This window comes from Trichomycterus rosablanca, chromosome 14 (genome assembly GCF_030014385.1).
Source record: "Trichomycterus rosablanca isolate fTriRos1 chromosome 14, fTriRos1.hap1, whole genome shotgun sequence".
In the NCBI taxonomy this organism is placed as follows: domain Eukaryota; kingdom Metazoa; phylum Chordata; class Actinopteri; order Siluriformes; family Trichomycteridae; genus Trichomycterus; species Trichomycterus rosablanca.
This window is the reverse complement of record NC_086001.1, coordinates 36,277,572-36,304,524: the sequence shown is the minus strand read 5'-3', so window position 1 is coordinate 36,304,524 and position 26,953 is coordinate 36,277,572. Positions and strand designations below refer to the sequence as shown.

General features: G+C 43.6%; 1 protein-coding gene across 2 annotated transcripts in view; it reads left to right on the top strand.

The window, feature by feature from the left end:
• The first annotated feature begins 386 nt into the window (after nucleotides 1-386).
• ugt8 (UDP glycosyltransferase 8) overlaps nucleotides 387-26,953 on the top strand; it is a 34,247-nt gene continuing 7,680 nt past the window's right edge. The window contains exons 1-3 of one of the 2 annotated variants that reach the window (XM_063008917.1): nucleotides 387-549; nucleotides 20,279-21,111; nucleotides 25,350-25,492. In XM_063008917.1, the coding sequence (XP_062864987.1) occupies nucleotides 20,281-21,111; nucleotides 25,350-25,492 (974 nt within the window). In that variant the 5' untranslated portion in view covers nucleotides 387-549; nucleotides 20,279-20,280. Of the gene's footprint in view, nucleotides 550-20,239; nucleotides 21,112-25,349; nucleotides 25,493-26,953 lie in introns of those variants that run through there. The other variant, XM_063008918.1, reaches the window with a different exon arrangement.

Below are 26,953 nucleotides of genomic sequence, written 5' to 3'. Positions count from 1 at the left end.
TGGAAGTACGTCTGTGGGGATTTGTGCCTGAATTACTTCGACTGCACAAATCCCCACAGACGTTGTTAAAATAAAAGCTTTTTAATACAAGATTTTGGAAGTATGACTGTGGGGATTTGTGCCTGTGTGTTCGGGATGAATCGGAACCTCACCTGCGACCGAACGACCACAAATCCCCACAGTGCTCGACACATACTTCTGGCTTTAAAAGCGCTTTGCTCCGTCTGACCACGCCCTCTTTCGATCCCTTTGTGTCATAGCCACGCCCCTCGTTTCACCTGTCAACCTGGGATCGCGTAGCCCCTCCCACCCTCGCTAAGCCCCGCCCCTCATGAGCAGGGCTGCGCTTCTGTGTCGTTCTAACGTCGTTCCAGTTCAGTCGCTGTAAATCTGCTCCTGCTGCTGCTTCCTCTCTCTCTCAGTTCGTACCTGGCTGTCGGGATTTGTTCCACCTGTCTGCGGGACCCGGATCTGGATTCTTTATTATTATTATTTGTATTTATTTCTTTCTTTCCTCGGCGCGGACCGACGCGGCTCACCTGAGAACAGGTAAACAAGGGTAAACCCAGGGTGGCGCTCCTCAGGAACCTGGTAAAGCAGGTCGGTGCGACACAGCAGGTGTTCTGGGTTCCGTCCCAAATCTAGAGCTCGGGATTACTTTATCTAGATTACTTTATATCCTATGTAGGTGTGTGTGTGATTCAGGACGCGTCCAGCCAAACGGTCTGAGCTGTAATCAACCTGTTGACCTCAAACTAGGATTGACGGTCAACCACAAACTGGTTAGTCCGCTTCAGGGCCGTGTAGGGTGTAGGGTGTAGGGTGTTGGGTGTTCGGTGATGGGCGTAGCGTCTTCCCCCCGCGTTCCCCCCGCTTTCCCTGTCCCATCCACCTCCTCCTGATATCCCGAATCAGGTCCGGTTTCAGGTGTAACACGAGGGGGGGTAAAACGATCAGATTAGTTGCAGGAACGAGGAATTAAGGAGTGTTCGTATCTGTTTAACACACCTTCTACCTACACAGTCGGTGCATGTATACCCACATTTACTCCCGGCTGTAATCTAGTACTGTAATCTGAACTAGTTAAGGAAGAGTCCGACTAATCAGAAGGTTTTTTTGTATGTATATAAATACTTTAAGTGAATGGTCAGGATCGCAGAAACGCTGGACCTGGAATACACCCCAAAGCACGAGCGTCCAAACTTCCCCTGTTAAGAGTGAAATATATCCAAACACAAACTGCAGAATCTTTGTAATAAAACTAATATTTATATTTAATAAAATAGTCTCAATTACTAACAAATGAAAGGTAACAGTGTTGAATGAAAGGTAACAGTGTTGAAATAGGACCTGCTGTGTTGAATGATATGAAAGGTAACAGTGTTAAATGAAAGGTAACAGTGCTAAATGAAAAGTAACAATGTTGACTGAAAAGTAAGTGTTGAATGAAAAGTAACAGTGTGGAATGAAAAGTAACAGTGTTGAATGAAATAAAAGGTAACAGTGTTAAATGAAAGGTAACAGTGCTAAATGAAAAGTAACAGTGTTGAATGAAAAGTAACAATGTTGACTGAAAAGTAAGTGTTGAATGAAAAGTAACAGTGTTGAATGAAAGGTAACAGTGTTGAATGAAAAGTAACAGTGTTGAATGAAAGGTAACAGTGTTGAATGAAAAGTAACAGTGTTGAATGAGAGGTAACAGTGTTGAATGAAAGGTAACAGTGTTGAATGAAAAGTAACAGTGTTGAATGAGAGGTAACAGTTTTGGATAAAGGTAACAGTGTTGAATGAAAGGTAACAGTGTTGAATGAAAGGTAACAGTGTTGAATGAAAGGTAACAGTGTTGAATGAGAGGTAACAGTGTTGAGTGATATAAAAGGTAACAGTGTTGAATGAGAGGTAACAGTGTTGAATGAAAAGTCACAGTGTTGAATGAAGTCACAGTGTAGAATGGGAGGTAACAGTGTTGAATGGAAGGTAACAGTGTTGAATGAATGGTAACAGTGTTGAATGAAAGGTAATAGTGTTGAATGGAAGGTAACAGTGTTGAATGAAAGGTAACAGTGTTGAATGAAAGGTAACAGTGTTGAATGAATGGTAACAGTGTTGAATGAAAGGTAATAGTGTTGAATGGAAGGTAACAGTGTTGAATGAAAGGTAATAGTGTTGAATGGAAGGTAATAGTGTTGAATGAAAAGTCACAGTGTTGAATGGAAGGTAACAGTGTTGAATGAAAGGTAACAGTGTTGAATGAATGGTAACAGTGTTGAATGGAAGGTAACAGTGTTGAATGGAAGGTAACAGTGTTGAATGGAAGGTAACAGCACTAAATGATATAAAAGGTAACAGTGTTGAATGAATGGTAACAGTGTTGAATTAGGACCTGCTGTGTTAAATGAAAGGTAACAGTGTTGAATGAAAGGTAACAGTGTTGAATTAGGACCTGCTGTGTTAAATTTACATTTTCATTTTCAGCATTTAGCAGACGCTTTTATCCAAAGCGACTTACACAGTGAGCGGAACACAATGAGCAATTGAGGGTTAAGGGCCTTGCTCAGGGACCCAACAGTGGCAACTTGGTGGTGGCGGGGCTTGAACCGGCAACCTTCTGTTTACTAGTCCAGTACCTTAACCACTGAGCTATCACTGAGCTATTACCTTTAAATGAAAGGTAACAGTGTTGAATAAAAGGTAACAGCACTAAATGATATAAAAGGTAACAGTGTTGAATAAAAGGTAACAGCACTAAATGATATAAAAGGTAACAGTGTTGAATTAGGACCTGCTGTGTTGAATGAAAGGTAACAGTGTTGATTAGGACCTGTTGTGTTGAATAAAATGAGAGGTAACAGTGTTGAATGAAAGGTAACAGTGTTGATTAGGACCAGTGTTAATTTCGTTGACGAATGATTTTCGTCATAGTTTTCGTCAACGAACCTTTTTTTCATGACGAAAACGAGACGATGACTAAATAAAAACTACAAAAAAAGATAAAAACTATGACGAAATGAATCGACACTTTCGTCAATGAATAAAAACGAGACGAAAATGTTTGGCAGGGACGACATCCAATCAGAACCGATTTAGTTTTGTGGAAGGTAGGGACAAGTTAGGAAGAGATCCGATCAGAACTACTTTAGCGTATGTGGAGGGGCGGGACAAGCCGATTAGCCATCCAATCAGTACTAATCTTTTGCGGTACCGCGGTAAGAGCACACTCGCACAAGTTTGATCTAAACCCGGGAAGACCAGACCGGCCTGTGAACTTTCTTTACTCATGGAACCAGATTAACTCCACAATGTCAACAGGGAGAAAGAGGAGAGTCGATATATCTGGACACATTTCTCATTTGACGTCGTGAAAAACAAGACGATGTGTAAACCATGTGGGGCGATCTCGGGTAAAAACACAACACATCTGAAACATCTGGCACCGCTGGCAGTATAATGGCAACATAATGTCACAGCTGCTTTAATGGTACTCAGTTTTATAAAGAATGTAATATACAATTTGTTATGAACAATGCATATATGTTTCAGGCAGAGCGGAACTACTGGTCATTAATATTTTATTATTGTTATGCTCAATAAGTGGGTCAGGTAAATAAAGATGTTTAAAATAAGTTAAATCTGGTTTTGTGTGTATTGCACATTAACATTAATAATATTCCATAACTGGTTAAAAATGTTTCATTTTGTGTAAGTGTATATAATGACTTCAATAATTTAAGGGAACTGATGACAAAGCATTTACATTTTACACCCTTTATATTTATTTTAGGGCGGCACGGTGGCTAAGTGGGTAGCGCTGTCGCCTCACAGCAAGAAGGTCCTGGGTTCGAACCCCAGGTGGGGCGGTCCGGTCCGGGTCCTTTCTGTGTGGAGTTTGCATGTTCTCCCCGTGTCAGCGTGAGTTTCCTCCGGGTGCTCCGGTTTCCTCCCACAGTCCAAAGACGTGCAAGTGAGGTGAATTGAAGATACTAAATTTGTCCATGACTGTGTTCGATATAAACTTGTGTAAATGAGTAACTACCGTTCCTGTCATGAATGTAACCAATGTGTAAAAACTAGGGCTGTCGAAGTTAACGCGATAATAACGCATTAACGCGATCTCAATTTAACGCGATTAAAAAAAATAGTGCCGTTAACGCAAATTCTAGTTCATGTTGAGACTTGACTGGTAGAACCAACGTTTTAATGTCGGACTTGCCACCGTTTTTCATTTGCGGTTTGTTAAAATAATATAACTGAGCGTCGTAGGGATGCACTTGCATAATAAAGAAATAAATACACGCTATATTCACAAGTTGTCGGGAGCAAAACACTTTATTAACTTAATCTGTTACGGCACTGAATACCGGAGTCAAGCACGCTAGTCCATGAACTATGGAAGCCCCAAAAGGGTCAAAACACACTCACTTCGTGTAGAAACGTCCACTTTTCACATTTCACTTAAAAAACCTTGTTTTCTATAACATTTACACAGATTTTATTTAATGCGATTAATCGCGATGAACTATATGAAATTCTGAGATTAATCGCGATTAAAAATTTTAATCGTTTGACCGCCCTAGTAAAAACATGACGTTACAATCCTAATAAAGGAACAAACAAACAAATATGTATTTTAGTCGACTGAATCGACTGAAGAAAGGTAACCGTGTTAATTAGGACCTGTTGTGTTGAATGAAATGAGAGGTAACAATGTTGAATGAAAAGTAACAGTGTTGAATCAGGACCTGCTGTAATGAATGAAAGGTAACAGTGTTGAATCAGGACCTGCTGTAATGAGTGAAAGGTAACAGTGTTGAATCAGGACCTGCTGTAATGAGTGAAAGGTAACAGTGTTGAATCAGGACCTGCTGTAATGAGTGAAAGGTAACAATGTTGAATCAGGACCTGCTGTAATGAGTGAAAGGTAACAATGTTGAATCAGGACCTGCTGTAATGAGTGAAAGGTAACAGTGTTGAATCAGGACCTGCTGTAATGAGTGAAAGGTAACAATGTTGAATCAGGACCTGCTGTAATGAGTGAAAGGTAACAGTGTTGAATCAGGACCTGCTGTAATGAGTGAAAGGTAACAATGTTGAATCAGGACCTGCTGTAATGAGTGAAAGGTAACAGTGTTGAATCAGGACCTGCTGTAATGAATGAAAGGTAACAATGTTGAATCAGGACCTGCTGTAATGAGTGAAAGGTAACAATGTTGAATCAGGACCTGCTGTAATGAGTGAAAGGTAACAATGTTGAATCAGGACCTGCTGTAATGAGTGAAAGGTAACAATGTTGAATCAGGACCTGCTGTAATGAGTGAAAGGTAACAATGTTGAATCAGGACCTGCTGTAATGAGTGAAAGGTAACAGTGTTGAATCAGGACCTGCTGTAATGAGTGAAAGGTAACAATGTTGAATCAGGACCTGCTGTAATGAGTGAAAGGTAACAGTGTTGAATCAGGACCTGCTGTAATGAATGAAAGGTAACAATGTTGAATCAGGACCTGCTGTAATGAGTGAAAGGTAACAATGTTGAATCAGGACCTGCTGTAATGAGTGAAAGGTAACAATGTTGAATCAGGACCTGCTGTAATGAATGAAAGGTAACAGTGTTGAGTGAAAGGTAACAATGTTGAATCAGGACCTGCTGTAATGAGTGAAAGGTAACAGTGTTGAACGAAAGGTAACAGTGTTGATTAGGACCTGCTTTGTTGAATGAAAGGTAACAGTGTTGAGTGAAAGGTAACAGTGTTGAATGAAAGGTAACAGTGTTGAATGAAAGGTAACAGTGTTAAATCAGGACCTGCTGTAATGAATGAAAGGTAACAGTGTTGAGTGAAAGGTAACAGTGTTGAATGAAAGGTAACAGTTGTGAATCAGGACCTGCTATGTTGAGTGAAAGGTAACAGTGTTGAGTGAAATATAACAGTGTTGAGTGAAAGGTAACAGTGTTGAATGAAAGGTAACAGTGTTGAGTGAAAGGTAACAGTGTTGAACGAAAGGTAACAGTGTTGATTAGGACCTGCTGTGTTGAATGAAATGAGAAGTAACAGTGTTGAATGAAAGGTAACAGTTGTGAATAAAAGGTAACAGTGTTGAATTAGGACCTGCTGTGTTAAATAAAAGGTAACAGTGTTGAATGATATGAAAGGTAACAGTGTTGAGTGAAAGGTAACAGTGTTGAATGAAAGGTAACAGTGTTGAATGAAAGGTAACAGTGTTGAATGAAAGGTAACAGTGTTGAATGAAAGGTAACAGTGTTGACTGATATGAAAGGTAACAGTGTTGAGTGAAAGGTAACAGTGTTGAATGAAAGGTAACAGTGTTGAATGAAAGGTAACAGTGTTGACTGATATGCAAGGTAACAGTGTTGAATGGAAGGTAACAGTGTTGAATGAAAGGTCACAGTGTTGAATGATATGAAAGGTAACAGTGTTGAGTGAAAGGTAACAGTGTTGAGTGAAAGGTAACAGTTTTGAATGGAAGATAACAGTGTTGAATGAAAGGTCACAGTGTTGAATGATATGAAAGGTAACAGTGTTGACTGATATGAAAGGTAACAGTGTTGAGTGAAAGGTAACAGTGTTGAATGAAAGGTAACAGTGTGGAATGAAAGGTAACAGTGTTGAATGAAAGGTAACAGTGTTGAATGAAAGGTAACAGTGTTGACTGATATGAAAGGTAACAGTGTTGAGTGAAAGGTAACAGTGTTGAATGAAAGGTAACAGTGTTGAATGAAAGGTAACAGTGTTGAATGAAAGGTAACAGTGTTGACTGATATGAAAGGTAACAGTGTTGAGTAAAAGGTAACAGTGTTGAGTGAAAGGTAACAGTTTTGAATGAAAGGTAACAGTGTTAATTGAAAGGTAACAGTGTTGACTGATATGAAAGGTAACAGTGTTAAATGGAAGGTAACAGTGTGGAATGATATGAGAGGTAACAGTGTTGACTGATATGAAAGGTAACAGTGTTGAGTGATATGAAAGGTAACAGTGTTGAGTGATATGAAAGGTAACAGTGTTGAATGATATGAAAGGTAACAGTGTTGAGTGATATGAAAGGTAACAGTGTTCACTGATATGAAAGGTAACAGTGTTGAGTGATATGAAAGGTAACAGTGTTGAGTGATATGAAAGGTAACAGTGTTGAGCGATATGAGAGGTAACAGTGTTGAATGATATGAGAGGTAACAGTGTTGAGTGATATGAGAGGTAACAGTGTTGAGCGATATGAAAGGTAACGGTATTGAGCGATATGAAAGGTAACAGTGTTGAGCGATATGAAAGGTAACAGTGTTGAGCGATATGAAAGGTAACAGTGTTGATTGATATGTGATATGAAAGGTAACGGTGTTGAGCGATATGAAAGGTAACAGTGTTGAGCGATATGAAAGGTAACAGTGTTGAGCGATATGAAAGGTAACAGTGTTGATTGATATGTGATATGAAAGGTAACAGTGTTGACTGATATGAAAGGTAACAGTGTTGAGTGAAAGGTAACAGTGTTGAGTGAAAGGTAACAGTGTTAATTGAAAGGTAACAGTGTTGACTGATATGAAAGGTAACAGTGTTGAGTGATATGAAAGGTAACAGTGTTGAGTGATATGAAAGGTAACAGTGTTGAGTGATATGAAAGGTAACAGTGTTCACTGATATGAAAGGTAACAGTGTTCACTGATATGAAAGGTAACAGTGTTGAGTGATATGAAAGGTAACAGTGTTGACTGATATGAAAGGTAATAGTGTTGAGTGATATGTGATATGAAAGGTAACAGTGTTGAGCGATATGAGAGGTAACAGTGTTGAGTGATATGAAAGGTAACAGTGTTGACTGATATGAAAGGTAACAGTGTTGAGTGATATGTGATATGAAAGGTAACAGTGTTGAGCGATATGAAAGGTAACAGTGTTGAGCGATATGAAAGGTAACGGTGTTGAGCGATATGAAAGGTAACGGTGTTGAGCGATATGAGAGGTAACGGTGTTGAGCGATATGAAAGGTAACGGTGTTGAGCGATATGAAAGGCAACAGTGTTGAGCGATATGAAAGGTAACAGTGTTGATTGATATGTGATAAGAAAGGTAACAGTGTTGAGCGATATGAAAGGTAACAGTGTTGAGCGATATGAAAGGTAACAGTGTTGAGCGATATGAAAGGTAACAGTGTTGAGCGATATGAAAGGTAACAGTGTTGAGCGATATGAAAGGTAACAGTGTTGAGCGATATGAAAGGTTACAGTGTTGAGCGATATGAAAGGTAACAGTGTTCACTGATATGAAAGGTAACAGTGTTGAATGATATGAGAGGTAACAGTGTTGAGTGATATGAAAGGTAACAGTGTTTACTGATATGAAAGGTAACAGTGTTGAGTGATATGAAAGGTAACAGTGTTGAGTGATATGAAAGGTAACAGTGTTGAGTGATATGAGAGGTAACAGTGTTGAGTGATATGAGAGGTAACAGTGTTGAGTGATATGAGAGGTAACAGTGTTGAGTGATATGAAAGGTAACAGTGTTGAGTGATATGAAAGGTAACAGTGTTGAGTGATATGTGATAGGAAAGGTAACAGTGTTGAGTGATATGAAAGGTAACAGTGTTGAGTGATATGTGATAGGAAAGGTAACAGTGTTGAGTGATATGAAAGGTAACAGTGTTGAGTGATATGAGAGGTAACAGTGTTGAGTGATATGAAAGGTAACAGTGTTGAGTGATATGAGGTAACAGTATTGAGTGATATGAAAGGTAACAGTGTTGAGTGATATGAGGTAACAGTATTGAGTGATATGAAAGGTAACAGTGTTGAGTGATATGAGAGGTAACAGTGTTGAGTGATATGAGAGGTAACAGTGTTGAGTGATATGAGAGGTAACAGTGTTGAGTGATATGAGAGGTAACAGTGTTGAGTGATATGAAAGGTAACAGTGTTGAGTGATATGAAAGGTAACAGTGTTGAGTGATATGTGATAGGAAAGGTAACAGTGTTGAGTGATATGAAAGGTAACAGTGTTGAGTGATATGTGATAGGAAAGGTAACAGTGTTGAGTGATATGAAAGGTAACAGTGTTGAGTGATATGAAAGGTAACAGCGTTGAGTGAGATGAGAGGTAACAGTGTTGAGTGATATGAAAGGTAACAGTGTTGACTGATATGAAAGGTAACAGTGTTGAGTGATATGAAAGGTAACAGTGTTGAGTGATATGAGAGGTAACAGTGTTCACTGATATGAAAGGTAACAGTGTTGAGTGATATGAAAGGTAACAGTGTTGAGTGATATGAGAGGTAACAGTGTTCACTGATATGAAAGGTAACAGTGTTCACTGATATGAAAGGTAACAGTGTTGAGTGATATGAAAGGTAACAGTGTTGAGTGATATGAGAGGTAAGTGTTCACTGATATGAAAGGTAACAGTGTTGAGTGATACGAAAGGTAACAGTGTTGAGTGATATGAAAGGTAACAGTGTTGAGTGATATGAAAGGTAACAGTGTTGACTGATATGAAAGTTAACAGTGTTGAGTGATAGGAAAGGTAACAGTGTTCACTGATATGAAAGGTAACAGTGTTGAGCGATAGGAAAGGTAACAGTGTTGAGCGATATGAAAGGTAACAGTGTTGAGCGATATGAAAGGTAACAGTGTTGACTGATATGTGATAGGAAAGGTAACAGTGTTGAGTGATATGAAAGGTAACAGTGTTGAGCGATAGGAAAGGTAACAGTGTTGAGCGATATGAAAGGTAACAGTGTTGAGTGATATGAAAGGTAACAGTGTTGACTGATATGTGATAGGAAAGGTAACAGTGTTGAGTGATATGAAAGGTAACAGTGTTGAGTGATATGAAAGGTAACAGTGTTGACTGATATGAAAGGTAACAGTGTTGAGTGATATGAAAGGTAACAGTGTTCACTGATATGAAAGGTAACAGTGTTCACTGATATGTGATAGGAAAGGTAACAGTGTTGAGTGATATGAAAGGTAACAGTGTTCACTGATATGAAAGGTAACAGTGTTGAGCGATAGGAAAGGTAACAGTGTTGAGCGATATGAAAGGTAACAGTGTTGACTGATATGAAAGGTAACAGTGTTGACTGATATGTGATAGGAAAGGTAACAGTGTTGAGTGATATGAAAGGTAACAGTGTTGACTGATATGAAAGGTAACAGTGTTGAGTGATGTGAAAGGTAACAGTGTTGAGTGATGTGAAAGGTAACAGTGTTGAGTGATATGTGATATTAAAGGTAACAGTGTTGAGTGATATGAAAGGTAACAGTGTTGAGTGATATGTGATATGAAAGGTAACAGTGTTGAGTGATATGAGAGGTAACAGTGTTGAGTGATATGAGAGGTAACAATGTTGAGTGATATGAAAGGTAACAGTGTTGAGTGATACGAAAGGTAACAGTGTTGAGTGATATGAAAGGTAACAGTGTTGAGTGATATGAGAGGTAACAGTGTTGAGTGATATGAAAGGTAACAGTGTTGACTGATATGAAAGGTAACAGTGTTGAGTGATAGGAAAGGTAACAGTGTTCACTGATATGAAAGGTAACAGTGTTGAGCGATAGGAAAGGTAACAGTGTTGAGCGATAGGAAAGGTAACAGTGTTGAGCGATATGAAAGGTAACAGTGTTGAGCGATATGAAAGGTAACAGTGTTGACTGATATGTGATAGAAAAGGTAACAGTGTTGAGTGATATGAAAGGTAACAGTGTTGAGCGATAGGAAAGGTAACAGTGTTGAGCGATATGAAAGGTAACAGTGTTGAGTGATATGAAAGGTAACAGTGTTGACTTATATGTGATATGAAAGGTAACAGTGTTCACTGATATGAAAGGTAACAGTGTTCACTGATATGTGATAGGAAAGGTAACAGTGTTGAGTGATATGAAAGGTAACAGTGTTGACTGATATGAAAGGTAACAGTGTTGAGTGATATGAAAGGTAACAGTGTTCACTGATATGAAAGGTAACAGTGTTGAGCGATAGGAAAGGTAACAGTGTTGACTGATATGAAAGGTAACAGTGTTGACTGATATGTGATAGGAAAGGTAACAGTGTTGAGTGATATGAAAGGTAACAGTGTTGACTGATATGAAAGGTAACAGTGTTGAGTGATATGAAAGGTAACAGTGTTGAGTGATGTGAAAGGTAACAGTGTTGAGTGATATGTGATATGAAAGGTAACAGTGTTGAGTGATATGAGAGGTAACAGTGTTGAGTGATATGAGAGGTAACAGTGTTGAGTGATATGAGAGGTAACAGTGTTGAGTGATATGAGAGGTAACAGTGTTGAGTGATACGAAAGGTAACAGTGTTGACGTTCCGATTCATCCCCACGATGTTGAACTGCACACCGCTGACCCTGACGTCAGGTGCTGGAAACGGGCGGGGCCGAACCACCTGACCGTCTAACGCCACCCCGGCGGGTCTGATGCGTGTGGCTGTACGTGTGTGTACGCGCCGCGAGGACCTAATCTTTAAGCAAACACACAAAGTGTGTGTGTGTGTGTGTGTGTGTGTGTGTGTGTGTGTGTGTGTGTGTGTGTGTGTGTGTGTGTGTAGGGCGTGTCCGTGTGTGCGTTCGCGTTACGTTTCGCCCCACGAGATCGGTTTGGACCCTTGGACTGTATCAGGTTCAGCCCTCATTCTGCCTTAGTGTGCCAAAGGTGTGTGAGTGACGGTGCGAGTGTGTGTGTGTGTGTGTGTGTGTGTGTGTGTGTGTGTGTGTGTGTGTGTGTGTGTGTGTGCGCGCGGGGGGAAGCGAACCGATCCTGTTTGGCCAGTTTGAAGCCTGACGGCTGAGTAAGCGCCTTTGTTTGATTTGTACACTCATTATTCCGAGCTGGCAGGACGCGGGCCCGGATTCACCGGCGTTCCAGGGACCTTGAGGTAGTGCGACTGTGGGGATCTGTGCCCAGCGGTGCAGGTGAGACTGGCCCGGGCGCTCAGGGTGGCGTTCCGGTACGCTGGAGTTTCTCGCGTTTTAAATGAATGACGTTGAATGAAAGGTAAGAACGTTTTACTTTCCTGTGTGTGGTGACTTCTCTGTGCCCATATAACTAGTTCGACTTTACCCATCTGTCACCTGGCACGAGTTCCCACAGGCACGCTCCAGAATCCAGCGCGGGGTCCTTCCGGATTAGTCGGGGTCGTCACTCTCACGGTCGTGTGGGTTGATTACGAGCTGAAGGGGCTCAGGGGACCCGGTCGTGTGTTCCTTAGACCACTTTTGGGGTATACAATTACTGAAGGGACCCCCACAGGACGGGAACAAGTTCCCACAGACACGCTCCAGAGGTCGATAAGAGCCGAACAGTTTGCACCACAGGGTGCGCCTGGTCCCGTCGCTCAGGGGACCATGTGGTGTGTTCCTTACACCAAGCTTCGGGTATACAATTACTGAAGGGACCCCCACAGGACGGGCACAAGTTCCCACAGACACGCTCCAGAGGTCGATAAGAGCCGAACAGCTTGCACCACAGGGTGCGCCTGGTCCCGTCGCTCAGGGGACCATGTAGTGTGTTCCTTACACCAAGATTCGGGTATACAATTACTGAAGGGACCCCCACAGGACGGGCACAAGTTCCCACAGACACGCTCCAGAGGTCGATAAGAGCCGAACAGCTTGCACCACAGGGTGCGCCTGGTCCCGTCGCTCAGGGGACCATGTGGTGTGTTCCTTACACCAAGATTCGGGTATACAATTACTGAAGGGACCCCCACAGGACGGGCACAAGTTCCCACAGACACGCTCCAGAGGTCGATAAGAGCCGAACAGTTTGCACCATAGGGTGCGCCTGGTCCCGTCGCTCAGGGGACCATGTGGTGTGTTCCTTACACCAAGATTCGGGTATACAATTACTGAAGGGACCCCCACAGGACGGGCACAAGTTCCCACAGACACGCTCCAGAGGTCGATAAGAGCCGAACAGCTTGCACCACAGGGTGCGCCTGGTCCCGTCGCTCAGGGGACCATGTAGTGTGTTCCTTACACCAAGATTCGGGTATACAATTACTGAAGGGACCCCCACAGGACGGGCACAAGTTCCCACAGACACGCTCCAGAGGTCGATAAGAGCCGAACAGCTTGCACCACAGGGTGCGCCTGGTCCCGTCGCTCAGGGGACCATGTGGTGTGTTCCTTACACCAAGATTCGGGTATACAATTACTGAAGGGACCCCCACAGGACGGGCACAAGTTCCCACAGACACGCTCCAGAGGTCGATAAGAGCCGAACAGTTTGCACCATAGGGTGCGCCTGGTCCCGTCGCTCAGGGGACCATGTGGTGTGTTCCTTACACCAAGATTCGGGTATACAATTACTGAAGGGACCCCCACAGGACGGGCACAAGTTCCCACAGACACGCTCCAGAGGTCGATAAGAGCCGAACAGTTTGCACCACAGGGTGCGCCTGGTCCCGTCACTCAGGGGACCATGTAGTGTGTTCCTTACACCAAGATTCGGGTATACAATTACTGAAGGGACCCCCACAGGACGGGCACAAGTTCCCACAGACACGCTCCAGAGGTCGATAAGAGCCGAACAGTTTGCACCACAGGGTGCGCCTGGTCCCGTCGCTCAGGGGACCATGTGGTGTGTTCCTTACACCAAGATTCGGGTATACAATTACTGAAGGGACCCCCACAGGACGGGCACAAGTTCCCACAGACACGCTCCAGAGGTCGATAAGAGCCGAACAGTTTGCACCACAGGGTGCGCCTGGTCCCGTCACTCAGGGGACCATGTAGTGTGTTCCTTACACCAAGATTCGGGTATACAATTACTGAAGGGACCCCCACAGGACGGGCACAAGTTCCCACAGACACGCTCCAGAGGTCGATAAGAGCCGAACAGTTTGCACCACAGGGTGCGCCTGGTCCCATCGCTCAGGGGACCATGTAGTGTGTTCCTTACACCAAGATTCGGGTATACAATTACTGAAGGGACCCCCACAGGACGGGAACAAGTTCCCACAGACACGCTCCAGAATCCAGCGCGAGGTCTTTCCGGATTAGGTCGATTAGGAGCCGAACAGTTTGCACCACAGGGTGCGCCTGGTGCCGTCGCTCAGGGGACCAGGTAGTGTGTTCCTTACACCAAGCTTCGGGTATACAATTACTGACTGTAGCCCGTACACCTACGGAGACTGGATGTAGTTCGGTCGGTTCGAGAAAAGAAACCGGTCGCCAGGGCGCGCTTCAGGAGGACGGACGTCCCTCCGCCGGGCCCGGCCACCGGGTAACCCGAGCCCCGCCTCGGAAACCCGAGCCGCACCGAGCGGCGTGGGTCGCCACGGCGACGGTCAACAATGCCCCGTCTGAAACCCGAAAGGTGGCGACGCCGGCGGTCTCACCTGCAAACCTGGAACCTTTGCTACCCACCGAGCCGCTTCACCGGGAAAGGGCCTTCCCCAAACTGTTGCTACAGGACTGGATCAGACTTCCATACTAATAGTAATTAGGAGGGATCAGCACAAATCCCCACAGACACACTCCAAAAGCCTGTGGGATTCGTTTACTTCATAGCGTGTCGGAGAGCAGCTTCAGTTATTACTGTTTTAACACACACACACACACACACACACACACACACACACACACACACACACACACACACAACTTAAAGTGTAGGACAGAGATGTGTGAGACAGGTGTGTGTGTGTGTGTGTGTGTGTGATGGAGAGAGAGATGTTTGTGTTCAAAACAAGTGTGTGTGTGAGACAGGTGTGTATGAAACTGGTGTGTGTGAGAAACCCGTACATCCAAGACAGGTGTGTGTGATACAGGTGTGTGTTTGTGCATGTGTGAGACAGGTGTGTAAAACGTGTGTAAGACCTATATGTGCGAGACATGTTTAAGTTTATAACAAGTGTGTGTGTGTGTGAGACAGGTGTGTGTGAGGCCTATATGTCCAAGACAGGTGTGTTTGATACAGGTGTGTGTTTGAGACAGGTTTGTGCTGAAAACAAGTGTGTGTGTGAGACAGGTGTGTGTTTGAGACAGGTTTGTGCTGAAAACAAGTGTGTGTGTGTGTGTGAGACAGGTTTGTGTGTGTGAGACAGGTGTGTGTGAGAGACAGGTTTGTGCTGAAAACAAGTGTGTGTGAGACAGGTTTGTGCTGAAAACAAGTGTGTGTGTGAGACAAGTGTGTGTGTGAGACAGGTGTGTAAAACATGTATGTAAGACCTATATGTGTAAGATCTATATGTGTGAGACATGTTTAGGTTTATAACAAGTGTGTGTGTGTGTGAGACAGGTGTGTGTGAGGCCTATATGTCCAAGACAGGTGTGTTTGAGACAGGTTTGTGCTGAAAACAAGTGTGTGTGTGAGACAGGTGTGTGTGTGTGTGAGACAGGTGTCTGCTGAACACAAGTGTGTGTTTGAGACAGGTGTGTGTGTGTGAGACAGATTTGTGCTGAAAACAAGTGTGTGTGTGAGACAGGTGTGTGTGTGAGACAGGTTTGTGCTGAAAACAAGTGTGTGTGTGAGACAGGTGTGTGTGTAAGACAGGTTTGTGCTGAAAACAAGTGTGTGTGTGAGACAGGTGTGTGTGTAAGACAGGTTTGTGTTGAAAACAAGTGTGTGTGTGAGACAGGTGTGTGTGTGTAAGATAGGTTTGTGCTGAAAACAAGTGTGTATGTGAGACAAGTGTGTGTGAGACAGGTTTGTGCTGAAAACAAGTGTGTGTGTGAGACAGGTGTGTGTGTAAGACAGGTTTTTGCTGAAAACAAGTGTGTATGTGAGACATGTGTGTGTGAGACAGGTTTGTGCGAGACAGGTGTATGTGTGTGTAAAACAGTTTTTTGCTGAAAACAAGTGTGTGTGTGAGGCCTATATGTCCAAGACAGGTGTTTGTGAGACAGGTGTGTGTTTGTGTCTGTGTGTGTGTGTGTGTGTGTGTGTGTGTGTAATACAGGTGTGTGTGGTAGACATGTTTGTCTGAGACCAGCGTTTGTGAGACAGGTGTGTGTATCCATGTGTGTTTGTGTTCGAAACAAGTGTGTGAGACAGGTGTGTATGAAACGTGTATATGTGTGTGAGACCTATATGTCCGAGACAGGTGTGTGTGTGTGTGAGACAAGTGTGTATAAAACATGTGCGTGAGACCTATATGTGTGAGACAGGTATGTGTGAGACAGATGTATGTGGTAGACATGTATGTCTGAGTGTTTGTGAGACAGGTGTGTGCATGTGTGAGATAGAGAAAGACATGTTTGAGTTGAAAACAAGTGTGTGTGTGTGTGAGACAGGTGTGTATGAAACGTGTGTGTGTGTGAGACCTATATGCCTGAGACGAGATGTGTGTGTGTGAGATAGGTTTGTGCTGAAAACAAGTGTGTGTGTGAGACAGGTGTGTATGAAACGTGTGTGTGTGAGACCTATATGCCTGAGACGAGATAGGTGTGTGTGAGACAGGTTTGTGCTGAAAACAAGTGTGTGTGTGAGACAGGTGTGTATGAAACGTGTGTGTGTGAGACCTATATGCCTGAGACGAGATAGGTGTGTGTGAGACAGGTTTGTGCTGAAAACAAGTGTGTGTGTGAGACAGGTTTGTGCTGAAAACAAGTGTGTGTGTGAGACAGGTGTGTATGAAACGTGTGTGTGAGACCTATATGCCTGAGACGAGATAGGTGTGTGTGATACAGGTGTGTGTTCAAAACAAGTGTGTGTGTGAGACAGATGTGTGTGTGTGTGAGACAGGTTTGTGCTGAAAACAAGTGTGTGTGAGACAGGTGTGTATCCATGTGTGAGACATGTTTGAGTTCAAAACAAGTGTGTGTGTGTGAGACAGGTGTGTGTGAGAGACATGTTTGTGCTGAAAACAAGTGTGTGTGTGATACAGGTGTGTGTGTGAGACAGGTTTGTGCTGAAAACAAGTGTGTGTGTGAGACAGGTGTGTGTGAGGCCTATATGTCCAAGACAGGTGTTTGTGAGACAGGTGTGTGTTTGTGTCTGTGTGTGTAATACAGATGTGTGTGGTAGACATGTTTGTGTGAGACAGGTGTGTGTATCCATATGTGTTTGTGAGACAGGTGTGTATGAACTGTGTATGTGTGTGAGACAGGTGTGTATGAAACGTGTATATGTGTGTGAGACCTATATGTCCGAGACAGGTGAGTCTGTGTGTGTGCGACAAGTGTGTATAAAACATGTGCGTGAGACCTACAGTGTATCACAAAAGTGAGTACACCCCTCACATTTCTGCAAATATTTCATTATATCTTTTCATGGGACAACACTATAGACATGAAACTTGGATATAACTTAGAGTAGTCAGTGTACAGCTTGTATAGCAGTGTAGATTTACTGTCTTCTGAAAATAACTCAACACACAGCCATTAATGTCTAAATAGCTGCAACATAAGTGAGTACACCCCACAGTGAACATGTCCAAATTGTGCCCAAATGTGTCGTTGTCCCTCCCTGGTGTCATGTGTCAAGGTCCCAGGTGTAAATGGGGAGCAGGGCTGTTAAATTTGGTGTTTTGGGTACAATTCTCTCATACTGGCCACTGGATATTCAACATGGCACCTCATGGCAAAGAACTCTCTGAGGATGTGAGAAATAGAATTGTTGCTCTCCACAAAGATGGCCTGGGCTATAAGAAGATTGCTAACACCCTGAAACTGAGCTACAGCATGGTGGCCAAGGTCATACAGCGGTTTTCCAGGACAGGTTCCACTCGGAACAGGCTTCGCCAGGGTCGACCAAAGAAGTCGAGTCCACGTGTTCGGCGTCATATCCAGAGGTTGGCTTTAAAAAATAGACACATGAGTGCTGCCAGCATTGCTGCAGAGGTTGAAGACGTGGGAGGTCAGCCTGTCAGTGCTCAGACCATACGCCGCACACTGCATCAACTCGGTCTGCATGGTCGTCATCCCAGAAGGAAGCTGACGCACAAGAAAGCCAGCAAACAGTTTGCTGAAGACAAGCAGTCCAAGAACATGGATTACTGGAATGCCCTGTGGTCTGACGAGACCAAGATAAACTTGTTTGGCTCAGATGGTGTCCAGCATGTGTGGCGGCGCCCTGGTGAGAAGTACCAAGACAACTGTATCTTGCCTACAGTCAAGCATGGTGGTGGTAGCATCATGGTCTTGGGCTGCATGAGTGTTGCTGGCACTGGGGAGCTGCAGTTCATTGAGGGAAACATGAATTCCAACATGTACTGTGACATTCTGAAACAGAGCATGATCCCCTCCCTTCGAAAACTGGGCCTCATGGCAGTTTTCCAACAGGATAACGACCCCAAACACAACCTCCAAGATGACAACTGCCTTGCTGAGGAAGCTGAAGGTAAAGGTGATGGACTAAACCCAATTGAGCACCTGTGGCGCATCCTCAAGTGGAAGGTGGAGGAGTTTAAGGTGTCTAACATCCACCAGCTCCGTGATGTCATCACGGAGGAGTGGAAGAGGATTCCAGTAGCAACCTGTGCAGCTCTGGTGAATTCCATGCCCAGGAGGGTTAAGGCAGTGATAATAATGGTGGTCACACAAAATATTGACACTTTAGGCACAATTTGGACATGTTCACTGTGGGGTGTACTCACTTATGTTGCCAGCTATTTAGACATTAATGGCTGTGTGTTGAGTTATTTTCAGAAGACAGTAAATCTACACTGCTATACAAGCTGTACACTGACTACTCTAAGTTATATCCAAGTTTCATGTCTATAGTGTTGTCCCATGAAAAGATATAATGAAATATTTGCAGAAATGTGAGGGGTGTACTCACTTTCGTGATACACTGTATATGTATGAGACAGGTATGTATGAGACAGGTATGTGTGAGACAGATGTGTGAGACAGATGTATGTGGTAGACATGTATGTCTGAGTGTTTGTGAGACAGGTGTGTGTGTGTGTGTGTGTGTGTGTGTGTGTGTGTGATAGAGAAAGACATGTTTGAGTTAAATACAAGTGTGTGTGTGTGTGTGTGTGTGTGTGAGAGAGAGAGATAGACAGGTGTGTATGAAACGTGTGTGTAAGACCTATATGTCCGAGATGGGACAGGTATGTGTGAGACAGGTGTGTGTGTGTGTGTGTGTGTGTGTGCACATGTGTGAGACATGTTTGTGTTCAAAACAAGTGTGTGTGTGTGTGTGAGACAGGTGTGTATGAAACGTGTGTGTGAGACCTATATGCCTGAGACGAGATAGGTGTGTGTGATACAGGTGTGTGTGAGACATGTTTGTGTTCAAAACAAGTGTGTGTGTGTGTGTGTGTGTGAGACAGGTGTGTGTGTGTGCACATGTGTGAGACATGTTTGTGTTCAAAACAAGTGTGTGTGTGTGTGTGTGTGTGAGACAGGTGTGTATGAAACGTGTGTGTGAGACCTATATGCCTGAGACGAGATAGGTGTGTGTGATACAGGTGTGTGTGAGACATGTTTGTGTTCAAAACAAGTGTGTGTGTGTGTGTGTGTGTGAGACAGATGTGTGAGAGACATGTTTGTGCTGAAAACAAGTGTGTGTGTGAGACAGGTGTGTGTGTGAGACATGTTTGTGCTGAAAACAAGTGTGTGTGTGTGAGACAGGTTTGTGCTGAAAACAAGTGTGTGTGAAAGAGAGAGACAGGTGTGTATAAAACGTGTGTGAGGCCTATATGTGTAAGACAGCTGTTTGTTCTAAACAAGTGTGTGTATGTGCTGTTAAAACCACTTCAAAGGATCTCGGGGGCGGGGACGGGGTTCGCCGATTTTCGCCTGAACTGAACCGGTTCCGTTCCCGCCCCCCCTCGAAACCGCTCGTACGAACGTAAACATACAACCACGTGGCGTCAATACCTAGGTCAGGCCGTCTCTCTGATTAAACCTGAACGACCGACCTGTAAGGAAGGCGGCCGCTCGGCTGCCGACGTTCAGTTGCGGTTGCAAAATCCGATTGCGCTAGCGGAGCGAGACTTGCGAGAGAGGAAGTCGATTGCAAAACGTTTGGTAACCAAGTGTGACTCCAGAGCAACGGTCTTCTTTGAAGGCCGTTGAGACTTGATGATGTGCAGGGTGTCGGTCTAACCCACTGTGAAATACGGTGGCGGTAGCGTCGAGCGACGCGGGAGTCGGCCGCCTGGTCAGAATCGTCGGCTGGAAAGGGAATAGTGCGCGAGGAACTTGTAAACTTGTAAGGGAAGTCGTCCGGTGGTCCACTTAGAGTCCCTGTTGTGCAAGTCTTCTGGTGGGGGCGGTGAATACTTGTCCAAGGTACTCAAGGTACCAAAATAGAAACAACACCCTTCTGATTTGACTCCATTAATCATTTCCTTTCGTTTATTTCTTCCCAGACATGAAGTGCGCCCTTGGTCTCTTCGCCACGCTGCTGTGGTACCTGGCGCTGAGTCCGTCGAGGGCGGCTAAGATCATAGTGGTGCCCCCGATCATGTTCGAGAGCCACCTGTACATCTTCAAGACGCTGGCGTCGGCTCTCCACGCCGAGGGCCACGAGACGGTGCTCCTGGTGTCCGAGGGCCGGGACATGGCGCCCTCGGAGCACTACCGCCTGCAGCGCTACCCGGGCCTTTTCAACAGCTCCTCGGCGGCCGACGACTTCCTGCAGTCCAAGGTGCACAACATCTTCGCCGGCCGGCCCACGCCGCTGGAGCTCTTCGACATCCTGGAGCACTACGCGCAGAACTGCGACGGCGTGGTGGGCAGCGCGGCGGTGATGGAGCGGCTGCGCGAGGAGCGCTTCGACCTGCTCCTGGTCGACCCCAACGAGATGTGCGGCTTCGTCCTGGCGCACATCCTGGGCGTGCCCTACGCCGTCTTCAGCACCGGGCTGTGGTACCCGGCCGAGGTGGGCGCCCCGGCGCCGCTGGCGTACGTGCCGGAGTTCAACTCGCTCCTGACGGACCGCATGTCGCTGATGCAGCGCGTGACCAACACGGCCGTCTACGTGGCGTCGCGCATCGGGGTCCTACTGATCGTGCTGCCCAAGTACGACCGCATCATGAGGAGGCACGGCGTGGACCCGCCCGCGTCCATGCACGAGCTGGTGCAGGGAAGTCACCTGTGGATGCTGTGCACTGATTTGGCGCTGGAGTTCCCGCGGCCCACGCTGCCGCACGTCGTCTACGTGGGTGGAATCCTAACCAAGCCGCCGAGCCCTCTGCCTCAGGTAAGCTGCCAGTCGCTAGTCGGATGTCTTCCCTCAGACCGGTCTAGTGTCCCCATTCCAATTCATCCCAAAGGTGTTCGAAGGGTAAAGTCCAGGGTTCTGGGAGAACCAGAGCTGCACCACAGTGCCCGTTCACACTTGATAGACGAGATGTTTGCTCGTCCTGCAAGTGTGCGTTCCCTCGAGCGCAAGGGGAATCTCTCGAGTGGAAAGTGCCTACGCTTGCAGGAGACGCATCTTATGCACCGTTTGACCAAAAGTGCCCGTACACCCCTTCTAATTATCGAGTCTAGGTGTTTCAATCGGACCTGTCGCTAGAAGGTGTAAAAAAAAAAAAAAGAGCTTTCTTACTACCGTTTAACAAGACCGAACGGAACCACTTCAAGGTCCAGAGTCATCCCGGTCGCATAGGGTGATGGACTGATCCAATTTTGAGGTGGTCCTGTAGAATACCCGATCAGCCACCTAGGTACTTGCTCAGGTACCAACCGATCACCTTCCAGATCCCACCCCGGAGCAACGCCTTTTTCCGTCGAGACTTGACCTGCATACCCTTGACCGCAGGAGGAATTACTCGAACTTGTATGCCAGCTCCCCCTTCTGGAGGCTATATGTTAGATCTTGTACAGAGAGAGTAAGATGCGTCGTTTGTGTTGCCCGGGTCGGTCGGACGTAGGTCGGAAAGGCCAGAACCGGTTCTCTAAGGACGGATTTGTTCCATTTATTCTGGAACTGGGGCAAGGACGATCACGAACCTTTCAAAAGGTGGCCGTCCAGCCACATTAGGCATCGGGGCGAGAAGGGACTGGGTCAGGAAGGGAAGAAAGTTGCCAGTCTTCGATTGAAAGGAACCGTGCAGTTAAATCAAGGTTCCGAAACTCTAAAAACGCGTTTTTTTACGCGCAGATCGATAGTAGAATCTGCATATTTAATTAGAACGGAAGGGAGCAAACCCCGTGATGTTCCACTCTCTTGTTTTACGAGCTGCCTCCGGGTCCGTCTGGTCGCCTCCCCTGTCCCTAAAATCCGACCCCTCGTGGTCTCCGTCTTGTTCCTTCAGTGAGGGCTTTGTCCTCGTGGCCGTGTGACATTCACGGACCTGGGCGATTGACGTCATGCGTCGGCGTGCCGGTGGGCTGAGGCGGCGATTTTTTTCTGGGAGACTCGACGGAAAAATACGACCCCGGAGCAAGAAAAAAAACAAAAAAACGCAAGAAGACGCAGTGTTTCTTACACTTATTATGGGATGGATGTGGGGCAGTTTAGGGCGAGTAATGAGGTAAAGAAAATAAATAATGGTGTATTTTTACCGAGGAGCAAAGAAGTTCAGAGAGACTCTGGTTTGTCGACAAATGCAAGGGAATAGAAGTGAAACGTTTAAAAAGGCATATTTCTCTCTCTACAGTGCAGAATATAATAAAACGATTTAAACGGCGTCAAGTTCTCCGGGCTCGGAGGCATCCGGGATGGACCATCACACAGTCAGTGTTTTGGATTTTGCATTCGTACACATCGATGAATAAGAGCGGCCTGCCGGATAGAGCCTGGAGAATTAAGACACTTCGTGGCCCGCTTGTGAGAAGGAACGGCAACCGTACAAAGCGTCCCAACTCTTTTCGGGACGTGTTCCTACTGTCCTAAATTGCCCCACATCCTGTCATTTTGGGAACTGTGTTGCAGCTCACAAAACGTGAAATATCTTCTACACTGTCCCAATTCTTTTTGGATCTGGGGTCGTACATCTAACAGAATCTAACCAAAAAGAGTTTAGACGCTCTGTTGAATGTTGTGGATCGGATTTTTCCAGCGTCCACCTCCGACCAGCTCAAGTTCGTAAAGACGTTTCAAAGTTCACGTCCATTTTTCCGTCTCGAACTAGCGGAACGGTAGGAGTAACGAACGTCCGTTTGTGTGAAATAACCGTCAAATCCAGTCTAAAAACGTCCACATGTACCTGTGTTTATCTGGTTTATTTCACCATGTTCTGGTTTCACTTTTAAACTTGCGTTATTCAGCTCGGGGCGCTGAGCATCAAGCTTAATGTGGCTTAACGTCGCAGACCGGTAGAAGTAGCGACCGTAGCCTCTCCCTCGAGAGGTCATTCGGCGCGACCTCGGCGACTAACCTCTTCAGATCCTTCCCCTGGCCCGGCCTGCGCGATCACAAAGTCCGCACCGAGCGCGGCGCTAAGCGGGAGCGCTGGGGGAAGGGTGGAGTATTTCAGCCTGGGCTGGCGGTTTTGGAATACCACTCTCCGAAAGGAGCTCATTGTGTTGCCCTGAAGGCCATTGTGTGTGTGTGTGTGTGTGTGTGTGTGTGTGTGTGTGTGTGTGTGTGTGTGTGTGTGTGTGTGTGTGTGTGTGTGTGTGTGTGTGTGTGTGTGTGTAAATGTACCCATTGTAAGACGCGTGTGAAACACACACTGGGACCAGTGTGAGGGACGGACAGTCGGTGCCAGGCCGACTCGGGCCACTCCGGGGCAGCTGGAGTCGCACAAAAAACCAGCCACGAAACCCCCCGCTGAACCTCCAGGAGCGAGACGTGACCCCGCCGAGTCCCGCTCGGTGTCTGATCGGATGTCCGCCCTTCAAACGATGCTAACTGTTTAACTCGCCGTGCTAATGCTAATACAGATGTTTCGTCACGTTAACTATAAAAAGAAATAAATGATGGACGAAGAGGAAGAATGTTCGTTTATCCAGAACTGGAAAGTAAACAACAGCTAACTGTCAGTTAGCAGCATTAGCATTTAGGATGCATTTACAAGCTTTATTAGGTGGTAAATAAAGAATAAAGAATAATAAATAAGTAAATAAATAAATAACTGGCAAATATACATAAATAAACATTAATTAATTATATAATTAATTAATGATGGACAAAGAATAATAATGTCTGTGTCCGTTAGCAGTGTTAGCATTAGCATTCAGGCTGCATTTACGAGCTTTATTAGGTGGTAAATAAAGAATAAATAAATAAATAAATAAATAAATGACGGGCAAGAACGAGCTTTATTAGGTGGTAAATAAAAATAAACAATAATAAATAATAAATTAATTAATAAATAAATGACAGGCTAAGGGGAATAATGTCCGTGTCAGTTAGCAGCGTTAGCATTAGCATTCAGGCTGCATTTACGGAGCTTTATTAGGTGGTAAATAAAATTAAACAATATAATAAATAAATGACGGGCGAGAATCAATAAATAAATAAATTAAATAATTAATAAATAAATAAATGAGATGCTAAGGGGAATAATGTCCGTGTCAGTTAGCAGCATTAGCGTTAGCATTCAGGCTGCATTTACGAGCTTTATTAGGTGGTAAATAAAAAAATAAACAATAAAAAATAAATAAATAAATGACGGGCAAGAATGAACTTTATTATGTGGTAAATAAAAAACAAACCATAAATAAATACATGAATTAATTAATTAATAAATGACGAATAATAATGTCTGTGTCCGTTAGCAGTGTTAGCATTAGCATTCAGGCTGCATTTACGAGCTTTATTAGGTGGTAAATAAAGAATAAACAAATAAATAAATAAATAAATAAATAAATGACGGGCAAGAACGAGCTTTATTAGGTGGTAAATAAAAATAAACAATAATAAATAATAAATAAATTAATAAATAAATGACAGGCTAAGGGGAATAATGTCCGCGTCAGTTAGCAGCATTAGCATTAGCATTCAGGCTGCATTTACGGAGCTTTATTGGGTGGTAAATAACAAATAAACAATAATATAATATATAATATAAATTAATTAATTCATTAATTAAAAATGAATAAATTAATAAATGACGGGCAAAGAAGAGAAATGTTCGTTTATCCAGAACTTTAATGTAAACAATTGTCGTAATATTGCTAATATGCCTCAGAGTGCAGATTAACCAGGAATCGTGGTGCACTTGAACACTGCACGGATGAAAGACGTTAAATCGCTAAACACAAACATTAAAGTTAAAGTTTCACAGTTTCTCAGTTTATAAGTTCATTTTTATTAATAAATGCTCGATTATCTCTTGTTGTTAATGAATAAATATGATTTTTATATCCAAAAAGCTGCATTTATAAAGGAAACAGCCGCTGTTCAGGATTTACATGACAGGATTGTTTGTGTGCTTTTCTCCCTCGAGCAGAATGTAAATGTAAATCATTCATCTGCTTTTACTATAATTGCACTGATTTAGTGTGTGTGTGTGTGTGTGTGTGTGTGTGTGTGTGTGTGTGTAGGAGTTTGAGGCCTGGGTGAACGACACGGATGAGCACGGGTTTGTGGTGGTATCGTTCGGGGCCGGAGTGAAGTATCTGTCCGAGGATATCAGCTCCAAGCTGGCCGGAGCTCTGAGCCGCCTACCGCAGAGAGTCATCTGGAGGTAAAATATAATATAATAACATAAAATATTATTATTATTATTATTATTGTTATTATTTGTTATTATTTTATTATTGTTATAATTATTATTATTGTCAGTATTATTATTATTATTATTACTATTAGTATTATTAATATATTATTATTACTAGTATTATTATTATCACTATTATTATTAATATTATTATTGTTATTATTTATTAATATTCTATTTTTAATGTTTTTATTTTTATATTATTTTTAGTATTATTATCAATATTTAATATTATTTAATAATAATAATTCATTTTTATTATTGTTATTATTTTTTATTTCTATATTTTATTATCATTATATTATTATGAATATATTACAGTATTATTGTAACAATAATAAGCCAAATAATAATAATAATAATAATAATAATTTTTATTTAATATTATTTTAGTTATTATTATGATTATTGTATAATTTTTTTATTATTGTTGTTAGGGTTATTACAATAATATTTGTTATTTATGTATTTTATTAATATATTAATATAATGTTATATTATTTTTATTGTTATTATTATTTTATTATTATTGTTAAGATGATTATTATAATTTCGATTATTTTATATTTGATTATTATTATATTATTATTAATATATTACAGTATTATTGTAATAATAATAATAATTTAATATTTTTTGTATTATTTTATCAATATTTGTTATTTACTAATTAATTTATTTTGTTTTTGTTGTTATTATTATTAATATTTTATTATTGTTGTTAAGATTATTATTATTATTTAATTTTTGAATATTATTTATTATTATTACTTTATTATTAATATATTTCAGTATTATTATAATAACAATAATTTAATAATAAAGATTTAGGATCAACTTTAGCTGAAAGAGCATCTGTGAGGTGAGGCGCTGAAGGCCCGGCTCACAATCGGTGTTCCGATTCGTCCCACAGCGCGCCGCGTCCTTCCGCACGAACCAGCGTCCGAACCCACGCCTGTACTGGCCGTGTCCGAGCCCTTGGTCTGAGTAGTTCACTTCCGTTCTCACCGCTCCAGGGTCCAGGTCCGTGATTTACGCCACGCCGGCAGTGCATGGAGGCTCGCTCCGCCGCCGCTCTGCTTCCAGGCTGTTTGTTCCATCCTCTCCCCCGCGGCGTCCCGTCCTCCGACGCCGTGAGACCGTCGCCTGGCGACCGAGCAAAACCAGGCGGCGTTGCTCCGCGTCTCCCGGCGACAAACGCGGCGGCCGTACCGTAATTAGCCTCGTTGTCTTGTTTGTCTAAGAGCCTAATGAGCGGGCCGCGCCCGGCGTTTCCCGGGGGGGGGGGGGGGGAATCCCTGGAGTCTCCGGCGTGTAGGTAGTCGCACACACTGATAATTACGGCGTGGCGTTTATTCTTTACACACCACATGGCCAAAAGTATATGGACACCTGTTAAAGGATCCTCGAAGTACTAACCAGCGTCCT